The sequence below is a fragment of the Nanorana parkeri genome, unplaced genomic scaffold (assembly GCF_000935625.1).
Source record: "Nanorana parkeri isolate BGI_ZX_2015 unplaced genomic scaffold, ASM93562v1 scaffold1221, whole genome shotgun sequence".
In the NCBI taxonomy this organism is placed as follows: Eukaryota; Metazoa; Chordata; class Amphibia; order Anura; family Dicroglossidae; genus Nanorana; species Nanorana parkeri.
In genome coordinates this window covers 298,630-313,725 of record NW_017307489.1, presented here as the reverse complement: position 1 = coordinate 313,725, position 15,096 = coordinate 298,630, and the positions used below count along the sequence as shown (strand labels likewise).

General features: G+C 43.3%; 1 protein-coding gene across 1 annotated transcript in view; it reads left to right on the top strand.

Annotated features, from left to right (window-relative positions):
* NAMPT (nicotinamide phosphoribosyltransferase) overlaps positions 1 to 15,096 on the top strand; it is a 40,984-nt gene that overhangs the window by 14,916 nt on the left and 10,972 nt on the right. Inside the window, exons 2-6 of the mRNA XM_018568627.1 lie at positions 4,574 to 4,730; positions 4,962 to 5,065; positions 7,366 to 7,494; positions 11,283 to 11,441; positions 12,713 to 12,849. Coding sequence (XP_018424129.1) covers positions 4,574 to 4,730; positions 4,962 to 5,065; positions 7,366 to 7,494; positions 11,283 to 11,441; positions 12,713 to 12,849 — 686 coding nt within the window. The remainder of the gene's footprint in view (positions 1 to 4,573; positions 4,731 to 4,961; positions 5,066 to 7,365; positions 7,495 to 11,282; positions 11,442 to 12,712; positions 12,850 to 15,096) is intronic.

Sequence of the window (15,096 nt, the reverse complement as noted above, 5' to 3'; positions counted from 1 at the left end):
CCCGCCCCCCAACTTGTCAGCGCTGCTTGTAACTGCTGGCCCTGAATCGATCCTCTGTCCCGAACCTCCTGGTTGCAGGAGAGGAGATTGCCCTCAATCAACCCATTGGACGGAGAAGATGGGCCTGGCCTGGGAACGAGCACACACAGGTGCTTCCATTGCAGCAGTTAGCTGATGGAGGCACCCGTGCGCGGGTAAAGCGCTGTGGGGATTACCAGAGACTGAGTAATTGAAAGATTAGAAAAAAGTAAATACCAGATCTGAATCTCACAGGGGTGTTGCCATGTCTACAAATAAAAAAAAAAAAGAAAGGTTTAATGTCACTTTAGGTTAGAAAGGAAATTTGTCTACTGTATGCATAGTGACCCGCCCAGTTATCATCAGAGGATACATTTCTGGGAAACTGAATTATACAGAAAAGAAACTGAAAGTTTGTGGAGCAGCATAAAAGGGATTGGTGGAATCCCCCTCCAAGTTTTTGAAATGCAGAATTCTGCACCATCTGCATTCCACAATTGGGAGCTGCCTATCTTACAGCATATAATTTTCAAGAAACGGTCCAGCTTTTAACTTTTCTAATGGAAGATTTGCAAAGTGCTATTCCCATAAATGTTTTATACATACTACACATAACATTGAATAAAGTGTCAGCATGCAGTAGTGATGGGCCACTTTTTCAAGTCGGACTCCTGGATTTAAGAGATACTCTGACCTATAACTTTAACGAGTATTGCATTCAAGACTTTGATTTCAGTTTTGGGTAAATGCTTTGCTTTTGCTTTACCAGCTTATATATATATATATACACACAAAAAACATTTTTAATAAATAACAAGTTAAAAGTAATTTAACCGCTTTAAAATTGGCTTAAGCTGACCATACACCTATAGATTTCCTATGGGCAGATGGAAAAAGTGCAACAGATTCCTCCATCTACGCTACTTTGTGGATGGAGGAATCTCCCACTGGGCCAAGCTCCAGTATTTTGCTTGTCGGTATAGCTGGCTGTCAAAATACCTGAACAATCTGATTGGATGCAGGCATTGTTCAGGTATTTTGAGAGCCAGTGATCAAGCTACTGTTTCTATGTTGAAGATAATTTGCGACATGTGTACCACAACCTGGAAAATCGCAGATTGCATTTTCTCCCAGGAATGTTTAGTTTCTGTACCGTATAAACTAATATCTGCACTGCAGTGTAGCACAGGTTGCCACATTGGGCTGACTACCTCTGATAAGTACCAGAAACGTAACAAAGGGAGTCTGAACCAGGAGAAGCTGCCTCCTCCCAATGCTTAGCTAAGCTGCAGCAGGAGGAGGCAGATGGCAGGTTCCCTATGACTAGTGTCCGGATGGAAACTTGCTAGAGGGAGGGGGCAGCTTTCTGCTGCCTCCACTTCTCTCCCCCCAGTGATATTTCTGATCATGGGGGAGAGAGAAGTGCTAGTGAGCTGCTTAGCTTCCCTACACAGTGGCTGAGCTCCGGTATGTACTGGCACAGTAAAGGTGCCCATACACTGCACGATTCTCGTGCGAGAATAGCGGGAAATCCCGCGATCGTACGAGAATCGTGCAGTGTGAATGAAGACGTGCAACCGTTTCTACTGTACGGTCGCACGTCTTTTGTCTAAGGAGCATGCTAGAAAATCTTGCGTTTTTCGGCTGGTTTGAATGATGCTTGGGAGACAAATTGTGAACGGGCCGGTGTGCGCACACTGCCCGTTCAGCATTGCGGTCATCGGAAGCCTGCCCCTCGGGGACGGGCTTGCGATGATCGCATGTACGATCTGCCTGTCCAAGATGGGCAGATCGTACGTTTTTTACATTACTTTACAACCAGCGCAAGACTAAAGTCTTGCGCTGGTTGTAAAGTGTATGGCCACGAGTCCATGAGGGACCTCTGTATGCCAAGGCACTGTGCACGTAAATATACATGGCACAGTGCCCTGCATCTGCCCCATGTATGGTTTGTCTGACCCATTTGGTCTGTCCTCTTATAGATGCATGAAAGAGAATGAGAAATTAATGGTGGTACACAGGTCTTGGGCTCCATTCTCACCTATGTGATCCTGCATCACTTATTGCACTGTTGGGTGCACTTTGGTGCCATTATTTCTTAATGGCACCTAGCCATCACATGTGTTTTGTATCAAACCACATTGGATGGTAACGTATCATGCTGTATGGTTGAATGCGATTTAAAAAAAAGAGTGCACACTTTTTTCTGTGTGCTTTTTAAGCTGCGGCCTACTACCACCCAGTGCACCCAGCAGCATCGCAGAGGTGCGAATGATGGCTTAGTGGGTATGCTTTTATATAAAAATGAAGGAAAGAAAAGTGAACAGGATATGATATGATAAAGCAATCGGTTTCCTGTTTTCATTCTTCTTTACAGAACAGGAGACGAGGCTACATTTAATGCTGTGCTAAACGCTTCACTACTGCTTTATAATTGAGCGGTCTTGTCCTAGACTCCACATATAGATGTGAGTTGACTGGCAGTCAATGGTTTCTACCATTAGTATGAATTGTAATTTGTACTTTTCTATGTGTTTTATATAAATCAGTACATCACTCCATGCAGCATCTTTCTTGACCATTTCCTCCTGTTATAAAATGCTGCCGCTTAGTGCCCACAGACAGCAATAATTCCAGGCTTCGTCGTTGTGGATGTTTTTCCTTCTCACACGGTAATAACCAGGAGGAGAAGAATCAAGATGATCTGACAGTTTTAAGCTTTTAAAAAAACAGTTCAGCTAAACTTGCTGACTCTTAACCGCCATACGTTTTGCATGAATGAAACTTATATTGTTTCATTAATTATAGTGACTGAACATGTATGTATGTTATTTCCAGCTTTCTGAATATTAGGCTTGAATGGCGATGAGTTTGTTATGAATTAAACGTTTACATAATTCCAAAATCACAATGGCGGGTGGGGTTTGCTTTTGACATTTTTGGCAGCCAGTCGTGCATGGCTGTGTTTTTAATGTTTTATGCTTTTCATTGAGCATGTCCTAGATAAGGGCATTTGTTGGTTCCATGTGTAGAAGTAGTTATGCTTTTCTAACATTTTGCAAAAAGAGAAAATAATTGTTAGAGTAATTTGAAATGGTTTTAAGGTAGAACTGACATCAACACCTTCTTGTTTTGGATGTAGTGAGGGAGACTTGGGGATGCACCGATAGTAGTATATGTGCCGATACCGAGTATTTGGGCAACTACTCGTCCAAACCTAATACCTTCCCCGATATCAGAACTTGCGGTCCCAGGGAGATTTCCTCTGATTGGCAGTGCTACAAAGAAACATGGATTCGGCTTCCGGACCAATCGGGAAGTCGGACGGCGGGTAAAGACTTGCCGCCCAGCTTCCTGATTGGCTGGGAAGCCGGCTTCCCAGCCAATCATCATCGAGCCGGCCAAACTGCAGCCGCCTCCATGTTTCCTTGCAGCTTAATGCTGCAGAAGTATCGGTACTCTGCATCAGCAAGTACCGAATTATACATATCAGTACTCTATACCGAAGAACTGGTATCAGTGCATCCTTAGTTATAACCTTTTGTCAGATTTTTTTCTTTGGGGTGATTTCCCTTCACTTTAATAACCCCAACAGGAAGTGAAAGGAAATCCCTCCAAAGTGAGGGAAATCTTTGGTGGTTGGCATCGTCGCCAGAACGAATGTCCCCATTGGAAGATTTCCCAGCTATCCGTGTTCCAGTGACAACCCAAAATGTGGGATATTCTTATAAGTCACCAGAGTGAATGAAGAGGGTGAATCTCCCTGGCAGGTAGTAGTGCCAGTGCTTGCCTGCCCATCGCTTCTCTCATATACATTCCTATAGGCCAGTGAGGCAGTCCATCCCAATGATGGGCCAATAGAAATGTATGAGTGGAGGGAACAGGATAGTTATGGCACTGCCAGAAAGTGCTGTACTTTGCTTGAAGTTTTGGTCACCTTTTAATGCATCCTATTGAGTATTTCTACCCCAAAACAGTTCATTTTCAACAGTACATTTAATTTTGCATTTTTTGTTTTGTATTCTAGTGTAAGCATTATCGATAGCACTTTAGAGACATTGGGTGATTTCACATTAGACTGTTCCTATGGGAGCTTACCATTGTCCGTTTGGCAGTCATGCAGACAGATGCATAACCTGTTCGTTTAGGACCCAGGTAACCTGTTTTTATTTTGAACTAATCGATTATGAAAATAATCTACGAACCTGCACTTGGGGTGAGCGTAGGGCAGCGTATGGCCGCTTACACTCATAGAGAAGGACAGGGGCTGCGTACTAGTCACACACAGCACCTGTCCTTCCCGGGAGCTGCCCAATACGGCCGTGCACGGTGCAGTACGTGCCGGCCTTTTCTCGTGTGAATGAGGCCTTGCTGAGGCTGCGTCCAGTTAGAGATGTACCAGTATTTATGAAATTAAGATTTTTGGTAAATGGCTGTAAAGTGGTTGATTTCACTGTAGGACATTGCTTTGATCTGAAAGAAGAATGCTATCAATTACAGTAGGTGGTTATATTTATATTTTTATTTACATTTTCTTTTACTCCCTCATTTTCAGGTTACTCACTATAAACAGTACCCTCCAAACACAACCAAAGTATATTCCTACTTTGAGTGTCGGGAAAAGAGAACAGAAGACTCCAAATATAGGAAAGTGAAATATGATGAAACTGTATTTTATGGATTGCAGTATATTCTAAAGAAGTATTTGCAAGGTAATTCCTCCACCAACAATACAACTGCTTTCTGTAACGTTACAAATGTCTTCTTTACACTTTTGCTTAGATTGATGGCGTAAAACAGGAACAAGTATAACCTCTTTTCTACCATTGTTGATGGGTTATCTGTGTGGAACTGGAGCTTACCTGTACTTTGCCTTGTCTTCAGCATTTTACATTTTAAATGATTTTTACTACTGCATTTTTTTTTTTTTTTTTCACCAACAGGAAAAGTTGTGACCAAAGAAAAAATTCAAGAAGCCAAAGAGGTTTATAGAGAGCACTTCCAAGATGATGTTTTTAATGAGAAAGGTTGGAATTACATCCTTGAGGTAAAAACCATTTTGTTTCATAGTGAATATTAATATATTTTGTGTGTGCTTATTTTGGATAGCACATTTCCACATACTGTAAACCTCTTGTCATTCTGTGGTGTAAAAAAACCAACCACAGCTGCCCAGTAACAGGCAAAGTGCATACCCCTTATAAACCATGCCAATCTTTTTTTCTGCAGGCCTCAGAAGCCTCCATACCCAAACAGTATTTGGAGTTGTATTGCGCCCCGTCCTATCAAATTTCCAACATGCACCCTGTAAAAAATTCCATTGGTTTGCTTGTTTGTGTTTTTTGGCTTTTATTTTGATAATGCTCACTGCCACTGCATATGTTTTAAGTTACATTTCTAATCTGGTTGTATTCTACCACACCCATATAACGGCTTAGAAGGCTTCAGTGTGTTAAAGATAAAAAGAAGCATTTCATGCCAAGCTCAGTTGTGGACAGGCATTTTGTATTACATTTTGCATTTCTGACCAAATTCGGTGTTGTAATAGGGGTTTTTTTTTTTATGGAAGGGTGTATATATGCTTTTGAACACCTAGAGTACAACAGAGGAGACCAATATTTATTTTTTTATACAACAGAGGAGACACTTCTTTTTTTCTGAGATTCTTGCTTTTGAAGGGTATCCTACTTGGATGCATTCTGTAATTAAGCTCACCGATGATGTGTCCTAACCTGGACACTGAGCTCTTCATGATTATTTGACATGTATAACACCAATGTTCCGATTAACCGATTAATCGAACTTAATAATCGGCCAACTAATCGATTATGAAAATAATCGTTAGCTGCAGCCCTACCAATGTCAGTGGCATACATTAGTTTTTCCCACCAGGAAGTTGCTGCTGTTACTTTTTGATGCCGAGTGGTGCCATTACAGTCAACCCTTTTATTGAAAGAAATAAGGAAGCTACTGCTTCTGACCTCCAATAAAAATATTAGCTTGATTGCCATGTTCCTATAGTGACTTTAATACTTTTATACAGTATATCACTGTCCTAGCAAATATGCTGCCTGCTTGTGTAGGTCAGTGGTTCAAAAAACACTGAAGTCAGAGGATCAGCATGGCAGCCAAGCAATTTTTAGAAGGTCATCAGTTATGATAACTTCATTTCTCTTAGCGCAGGTTTTTTTTGTAGTTTTTATTGGATCATTCACATTCCCACCTCTCCTGTGCTAGGATCTCGCATAACACTACAAAAAGAGTGTTAAACTGTACATGGAAAGTCTAAGGAAGTCCTTGTAGTAATCTTTATACAGAGACCATTATTTGGGAAGCTGATCACTGCATTTGTATTAATAGAGAAGTTTAGAATGGAGCAATTGCAATTTAGCGTATTGAGTGTTAGAAGGCTGGATATTGCTGTATAGCAACAAAGTGGGGTCCCTTGTGCCACAGCCTGTGACTCTCCTTTGCTGAAAATCACATTACACAACTCCCCTTTTCTGATTCTGAATGCTTGTATAACAGCCCTGCCAGTCAATCTAGTACTCTAGTAGAATCCATTTTCTTGTGTTTACATGTATTGGTATACAAATGTTCACCATGACAGTAAGGTTGAGTGGGGACTCACTCTGTTTTTATTCTCACCTGCACATTTATACATTTATTTCCATAATATATTGATTATATATCAATGTGACAACCTGGAATGCTGCCAGATGGCAGGTAGCTATGAATATACTTGCATATCATGTTTTCTGTTTTGCATTGCTGTATAGCAAAACACTGATTGCAAACTGAATATACATAATAATGAACAATACATCATTTCCAGGTGATGCGGTTTAGTATTTGAGTCTGAATCCTATAAAATCTAATTATTCCTCAGATAATATTTAGTCTGCAGTGCTGCTTTTGTTGTGTAAACAGCAGTTTAAATGCATAAAGACCACACATTCCTTTTAACAATTAAAGGACTTCACAAGATTGTAAAGTGCCTATGCTCCCACTGCTTGATGCACATTCACAGCATTTGTATGATCTTTTTTTAGGAAACTGGCATTTGAACTCTGGTACATAGTGCTATCTGTGGGACTGGAATTTTTCAGCTTTCTGCCCTCTAGTATGAGAACACTATGTGAAGGACAAATAAATAAATAGCCTCATTTCAGCAATTGTTACTTCAGTGTATGAAAAGTGCCATGTTTGTAACAAAGACATCCAATTGATCCTATGACCGCATTGTGACTTTTTTTTTTTTTTTTTTTTTTCAGAATATTGATGGCCCTTTTCCTATTCAATTTTTTTTGACTGCATTTTGTCTTTTTTTTTTTTTTTTCTTCTCAGAAATATGATGGCCATCTTCCTATTGAAGTGAAGGCTGTTCCTGAAGGTAGCGTTATCCCTAGGGGAAATGTCCTGTTCACAGTAGAAAATACAGATCCTGAATGCTACTGGCTCACAAACTGGGTAGAGGTTTGTACAATTCATAAACTTTAGATTTTGTAATATATTATAACTTCTAATGTCCACTAACCAGTAATGCAGGAGTAGGTAAGATCAGTACACAATCTGTGGTGAATTCACAAATCCCATTATGTCTGGGAGTCATGTCTGTGGCTGTTGGCCTTGCAATGCCTCATGGGACTTGTAGAGTGGTGAGGTTTCCTACCCCTGCAATAAAGTATTTATCTGATTAAAATGACATCCGCTGTTGAATTCTTAATTACCTTTTCATTATGGTAATGCTTTAGTCCTGCTTCTCCTCTGCTGGTTTACTATTCTTTGTGGTATGGTGAAGGTGTACCGGCTGTGTTTGCATAAAATTGGCCTTCTGTTTACAGCCATCCTCCATAGCAGAGGTGACCAGGAGATAAATTGTGCAACACCAGAGGCATGATGTACATCTTTGACGTCCTAGAATAGAGTGGATTATTCTTGTCACCAGTGATCATGTCAGGTTGCAGCCTTAGGGTTTGCCTCTTTGACAGATAACAAGCTCATAAGCAAATAAGGTAAAGAGGCAAATCGGAGAGACCAGTCCAGTACCCTCCTACAAAATAAAATGGAGGTCACCTGTCAGTAAGTCATTTGGCTGTGCTGTATAGCTGTAAAATAAAGCTTGCTGAGTATACCTCCTAATCTGGGACCTGTTCTCCATGATTTGCCTGACATCTAGAACACCTGAATGTGGTATGTTTATTTCTGGCTGACGGAGGTTGGCAGTGTTTATCGACCGAGGTAATCTATTCCTGGCAATTGAGAAATGAGCATTTATGTTCTGCTTGGATTAAGTGTGTTCTGCCTTGCTGCTCTTCAGGGAAGCCCATTTTTTCCCCCCAGTCACACGTGAGTGTCGAGCATGAACACTGATCAAGATAAGCCTGCATTTCTTCTGATATTTTTTTTTTCTTTTTAATTTTTTTTATTCTTTATTTGTTTTACATATTTATTAACAAAAGAACATAGATGCAGGAAAAGTGAAGATTTACTGATTTTGCTTTTTAGGCTTCTCTGTGACTTGCTTGATATGCTGCACCCCTACAGAGCTGTTGGCTGGTTTATTGGTCCTGCTAATATTCACGGTTTCATTTGTGACCCAAGTGTTTTTCACTTGAAGATTGTAGATCCACTGGGGTCAATGAAAGTGTCAAAGCTTTTGTTGCCTTTTTCAGGATATTTTCATGGGGATTCTCCCCCCCCCTCCCCCCCAGATCTTTAGGGGTTTTGTTTTGACGGTACCATTATATGCCTGTTTTGATCTGTGTGCTACTAACGTTATCCTGAAGGCAAGGGTCAAAATAAGTGAAACTTAAGGTGCCCATACACTGTACAATTATCGTATAATCTCAAAGTGTATGGAAGGCATGCGACCGTTTCTACTGTATGGTTGCACGTCTTCCGTCGAACAAGCAAGCTTGAAAACCCTCATACGATTCTCGGCGAGTTAGTGGCCTGCTTCGACAACTGCCGAACGGCCCGTTGTGTGCACGCGCACACTGCCCGTTTGCAGTCATCGGAAGCCCGCCCCTCATTGCAGTCATCGGAAGCCCGCCCCTCAGGGGGGCGGGCTTGCGATGATCGTAAGTACGATCTGCCTGTCCAAGATGGGCAGATCCTACAAGCTTTTAATGAGCTTACGACCATCGCAAAACAAAAGTCTTGCGATGGTCGTAAGGTGTATGGGCACCTTTTATATTGAGTGAGAGTTCAGTCGGCTGACTATAATTATCCATCATTGGGTTAATTTTAATTAGGGGACAGTTACTATTGGATTTCTTTTTTTTTTTCTTTTAGAAGGGTGCTTTTTATGTAATGCTTGATTTGAAGACCTGAAAATGTTAAAATGCGCAATGATAAACTGGGAAAAAATCAAGTAATTGTACAGTCTTTTTACTTTGTTGTACAGTTGCTGTTAACCATTGAATTTCTAAAGTAGAATTATGGAGAGTGTGAAATACACTCATCCCCATAGTTTGAGCTAATGTGTGACATTGCAGTTGCCGCACGTCGGCTCTTTTGATTGAGAACTGAGTGATCACATATCGATGAAAGCTCAGTTCACTATCTTCTGACTGTCAAGTCACCGCTACCCACAGGGATTTCCTCCCTCCCAGTGTTAATTTTGATGGCACATTTTAATTCAGTCTTACTTTTGACCAAAATGCCATTTTAGTTGTAGTCTGTTAGTCGACTAAATCTAATGGGTTTATTTGAAGTGTAATGCGTTATTTTTAAACAAGTCCCTAAAATTCCTAATATTATATATTCCTGGAGTAAATTTCTATTAACCTGTTATGACTTCTGATTGTTGCTCCATATAGCGAGTCTTGTTCTCATTAGCATCAAATGTAAAATGCATCCATACATCTGCTCTTCTGTTCCCCTGACGTTGACATATATGACCTCTCCTCCTGCCCGTGGGGCTTCTCTGGATCCCCGTTGCTCTCCCCATCTCTATGCAGCGGGGATCCGAGAAGTGGAGGAACCGCTGCAGCTGGCAGAGGAGGAGGGAGCCGCTGTCACAGAACTAAGGCCGAACGGTGAGGAGAGAGTGAGACGCTTGGGCAGGTTCTGACAGCCGGCATCTCTCTTCTAAACCCCTGCCCCCCACCGCTCGTTCTGTAATAGCGGCTCCTTGCAGTCGCCCCCCCTCCCCCTTCCCAATCCTCTGTGCAGGACAAACACTGGAGCGATCAGCTGATCACACACACACACTCAGTGGCCAGATTTTTATGACCACCCCATCGGTACTTCGTTGGGCCACGAGATGACTTCGTTGGGCCACGAGATGACTCCACGAGATGTTGGAGGTGATGCGAGGAATCTGACACTGCACTGTTGCCCTTCTGTTGTCTTGTACCAGTCTTGCCACTCTCCGTTCTGCCCTAACATTGACTAGTCCCTGACGGCCACAATTTGCACGTTCAGACCCAGATTTTCGGCTGACAGTCCAGTCTTTAAACACTTTAACAACAGCTGCTCTTGAACATTTAACGAATTCTGCTGTTTTGCTGATAATCGCGCCATGGCTCCGAGCATCAACAATCATGCCACGTTCAAAGGCTGTTAAATTGCGTTGTTTACCCATATCTTCAGAAAAAAAAATCACTTCTAATGTCGTGGTAAACAACCTGCTTCCCTATTTATAATGGTCTGGCCCTCTAGCAACTTCAGTGCGAAATTAAAGCTAATTTGCCTACAAACGTCAGGTGGTCATAATAGTGTGTGTGTGTGTGTGTGTGTGTGTGTGTGTTCATATAATCTAATCCTCTCTCAATCTAGCTCTTGTTTTTATTTCTGTTGGGGTTCTTTTGACACTGATTTTTATTTTTTTTTTGTAACTGATTCGGGGCCTGTTCACACCGCCAAGTCTGCGTTCCAGAGCGTTCGCCCATTGGAATGCAGGCCGGCCACGTCCAGGGGGGGGCGCGTGACAATGCATTTAATTCAATGGCACCGCAGCCGCGCCCCCCACCTGTAGTGCGATCGCCTGCATCTGTATGCGTGGCACATTAGTGCCTGCGTTCCAGTCCAGTGTGATCTGCAAAAATGCTGCATGCTCCATTTTTTAGTGCCAAGCGCTCGAACGCAGACTGTGGTGTGGACCGGCCCAAAGACCCAATCATTGTGTGAGTAATTGATACATGAATCTAAGAATATTGTTAAGGATAAATGTGTAGTTTATTACAGGACCGGCACACTAAATGCCTGCTTATTTATCAGCAGTTAAATTAATTAACAATTTTTTTGTTTCTTTATAGACGATCCTTGTACAAACATGGTATCCCATCACTGTAGCAACAAACTCAAGAGAACAGAAGAAAATCCTTGCAAAGTATTTGCTGGAAACATCTGGTAGCCTGACGGGACTGGAGTATAAATTACATGACTTTGGTTACAGAGGCGTTTCCTCCCAAGAGGTAAAATGTTAGTCCCTGCTTATTACAGGTTGATAAATGTGTGTAACCAGTTTCTGGTATGGGGATGTTGTGGTGGGAACTATGAAGGTTTTTACGCATTGTCCCAACTGACACTTAGTGACTCATTTCAGTAAGCTCTAAATACCTAATGGAAATTTGAGGTCAAATAACTTGCGAGTTATTTTAACTTTCGAGTATGCAATTCAATACTAAAATCTAGGAGTTGTTTATCGAAAGGTATTTTCTTCAAAACATGCAGTATTTATCTTAAAAATGTAGGCTTTATTTCTACACTTATTTATTGTTTCCAGTGGAAAAAAGGCACATGGGTGCAGTCATTTGCACCCACGAGGCTCTATTCACACAGGAAGCGGCCGGCAAATACAGCTCCATGCTGCGTGCACAGCCGTATCGGGCAGCTCCCAGGAAGGACAAGTGCTGCATGTGATTTAGTATGCAGCCCATGTCCTTCTCTATGGGACTATGCGGCCATACGCCTCCCTACTCCCTCCCTACGCTCACCTCAAGTGCACATCCGTGCGGGTTAGCGTTCTTGTACGCCGACAGAATGGATCCTGTCTGCGTCCGAGCCAGGAAACACGCACCCACACAGACGTGCACTTGAGGTGAGTAGGGAGGCGTATGGCCGCGTAGTCCCATAGAGAAGGGACAGGGGCTGCATACTAATCGCATGCAGCACTTGTCCTTCCTGGGAGCTGCCCGATACGGCTGTGCACGCAGCATGGAGCTGTATGTGCGGGCCGATTCCTGTGTGAATGGGCCTAACATTAAAAACCAGCCATGGTGTAAAAAAAAAATGCTTTTTGTTTAGTCCTACTCCTGCCTTCAAGATGGCATTCTTCGCTGTAGCCTTCTTTGGATGAACTTATATTCCAGCAATGTGTTCTCAAATGCTTCCAGTTGCCTCACATTGGAGGTTATGAACACTTTCACACGGCCACAGGCTGACAGACTGCAAATACCGACTGCCTCAGCCCAGTAATGGTTACCACCTCCTCCCTTACAATCTGATTGGATGCAGGCATTGTTCAGGTATTTTGACAGCCAGCGGGGCCGACTAGGAAGATACTGAAGCTTGGACCAGTGGGAGATTCCTCCGCCCACACAGTTTAGCGTAGATGGAGGAATCTGTTGCACTTTTTCCATCTGACCATAGAAAATCTGCAGATAATCCATAGGTGTATGGTCAGCTTTATTCTCTGCAGCATTTGTGCGGATGTGAACTTATTAACTATTCTGATTGTTTTCAGACTGCAGGAATTGGGGCATCAGCTCATTTGGTGAACTTTAAAGGAACAGATACCGTAGCAGGCATTGGATTAATAAAGCGATACTATGGAACAAAAGATCCAGTTCCTGGCTATTCAGTTCCGGCTGCTGAACACAGGTAAGTGTGCAAATTTGGATATTTTTCCTTACCACATGTTTGTACCACTGCATGAACATACACAGCTAAAAAAATAAAATGGTGAATGTTCTAGTGCCTCTTTTGTTTTGAGCTTTGCTTAAAAAGATTGTGTCAAATTATCAGCACACTAGATGTTCATCATTGTACATTTGGTGTCCCCAAAAATTAGTTCTGTGCCATTGACCATAATATTATTTTACTCTTGGAGCAGGTTTTATACTATTCAAATGACAGATTATTGCTTTTTCTGGTCTCCTAGAACAACCTTTGGAAAAGTTAAAGGGTTATTATCAGGAGTCTCCAGTTATTATACAAAATGTTAATGGCACTCTAAGATAAAGAACTATTTATTTTATTTTTTTAAACTTTCATTGCTATCACATAGGGCGGCTTACAAGCCCCCCAAATGATAGCAGATTGGTGGTGATCGGTCTTCTTTAAGGTTATACTGGGGGTCCAAAAGACCCCTAGTATTACCTTTCTACTTTAAATAAGCTATTGAAGTGCAGATCGCACTTTAATAGCTTATTGCTGGGCTTCAGGAGCCTGAGCAATGATGGCTATGGGACCGGAAGCAATGTAATCTGCATCGTTCCCGATCCCATTTAACGGGGAGGGGGATCGGTGAACGGAGGTTCGCATAGCCCGTAGGAGGGGCAGCGGAGCCCGGGAAACACAGCGCGGCTGTCGCTTCTGCTGTTTTAAACACGCTCCTTGCCAGTGATGTACACTGTACGTCACTGGGCATGTAGGGGTTAAGGTAGGTCACCAGCACTCCAAAATGCAAAGAAAAATAGGATTTTGGTACTCACCGTAAAATCCTTTTCTCTCCGTTCATTGAAGGACACAGGGAACAGATCGGAGATCCTGTACTGTAGGGTAATATCGCCACCTGCAGGAGAAGGACGCTAGGCACAAAACTAAAGACCAATCACAGCCTAGGGGCGGCCCCTGCCGGTGGCCAAAACCCCCCACCTGCTGACAAGTCTCCAGTTTAGTAACAAGCAGTAAAGGAGTACACACCCATATAGAGGGGCGGGCCCTGTGTCCTTCAATGAACGGAGAGAAAAGGATTTTACGGTGAGTACCAAAATCCTATTTTCTCTCCCGTTCATTGAAGGACACAGGGAACAGATCGGAGATCATGTACTGTAGGGACGTCACAGAGCAGTACCAAAAAAGAGGGGTGGGCCAACAGAAACAACAAACCCAACTTAAAACAAAAAAATCCCCTCAAACGGCCGCCTGCAACACTTTGCGCCCCAAACCAGCATCCGCAGATGCCAAAACATCCACCTTATAAAACTTGGCAAAGGTGTGAACAGAAGACCAAGTCGCGGCCTTACAGACCTGAGAAACGGAGGCACCATGACGAAAAGCCCAAGATGCCCCAACAGCCCTTGTAGAATGGGCCGTAACAGAAAAAGGAGGCTCACGCCCCTTAATAGCATACGCCTGAGAGACCGTGTCGCGAATCCATCGAGAGATGGTGGCCGACGAGGCAGCCCGGCCCTTCCGAGGGCCATCTGCAACGACAAACAGGGAATCCGATTCCCGAAACGCAGCCGTAGCACTCAGATAAACACGGATGGCGCGGACCACGTCCAGACAGTGCAGCGCCTTCTCCTTCCTGTGGACAGGCCGCGGACACAAGGAAGGCAGGACAATGTCCTCATTGAGATGGAAAGCCGAAACTACCTTCGGCAGGAAGGACGGTCGAGGCCGCAGAACCACCTTGTCCCGATGCAGGACCAGCAACGGGGACGAGCAAGAGAGGGCCGCCAATTCCGAGACCCTGCGGATCGAGGTGACTGCCACCAGAAAGGCCACTTTTTGAGATAGAGTCAGAATTGGAATGTCACGCAGAGGCTCAAAGGGAGATTCCTGCAACACTGAGAGTACCAGATTCAGATCCCATGGCGGCAACGGGGAGCGAACAGGGGGGACGATACGTGTAACCCCCTGCACAAAAGTGCGAACGAAAGCGTTGGAAGCTATCGGCCGTTGAAAAAGGACCGCCAAGGCCGAAATCTGGCCCTTGATCGTACTCAAGGCCAAACCCTGATCCACACCCCGCTGTAAAAAGGAGAGGATCCTGGCAACTGAAAACAAACGAGGCGGAAATCCTACCGACTCACACCAGGCAAAATAAGCCTTCCAAGTTCGATAGTAAATCCGTCGGGACACAGGCTTGCGAGCCCGCAACATCGTAGAGATAACCGCATC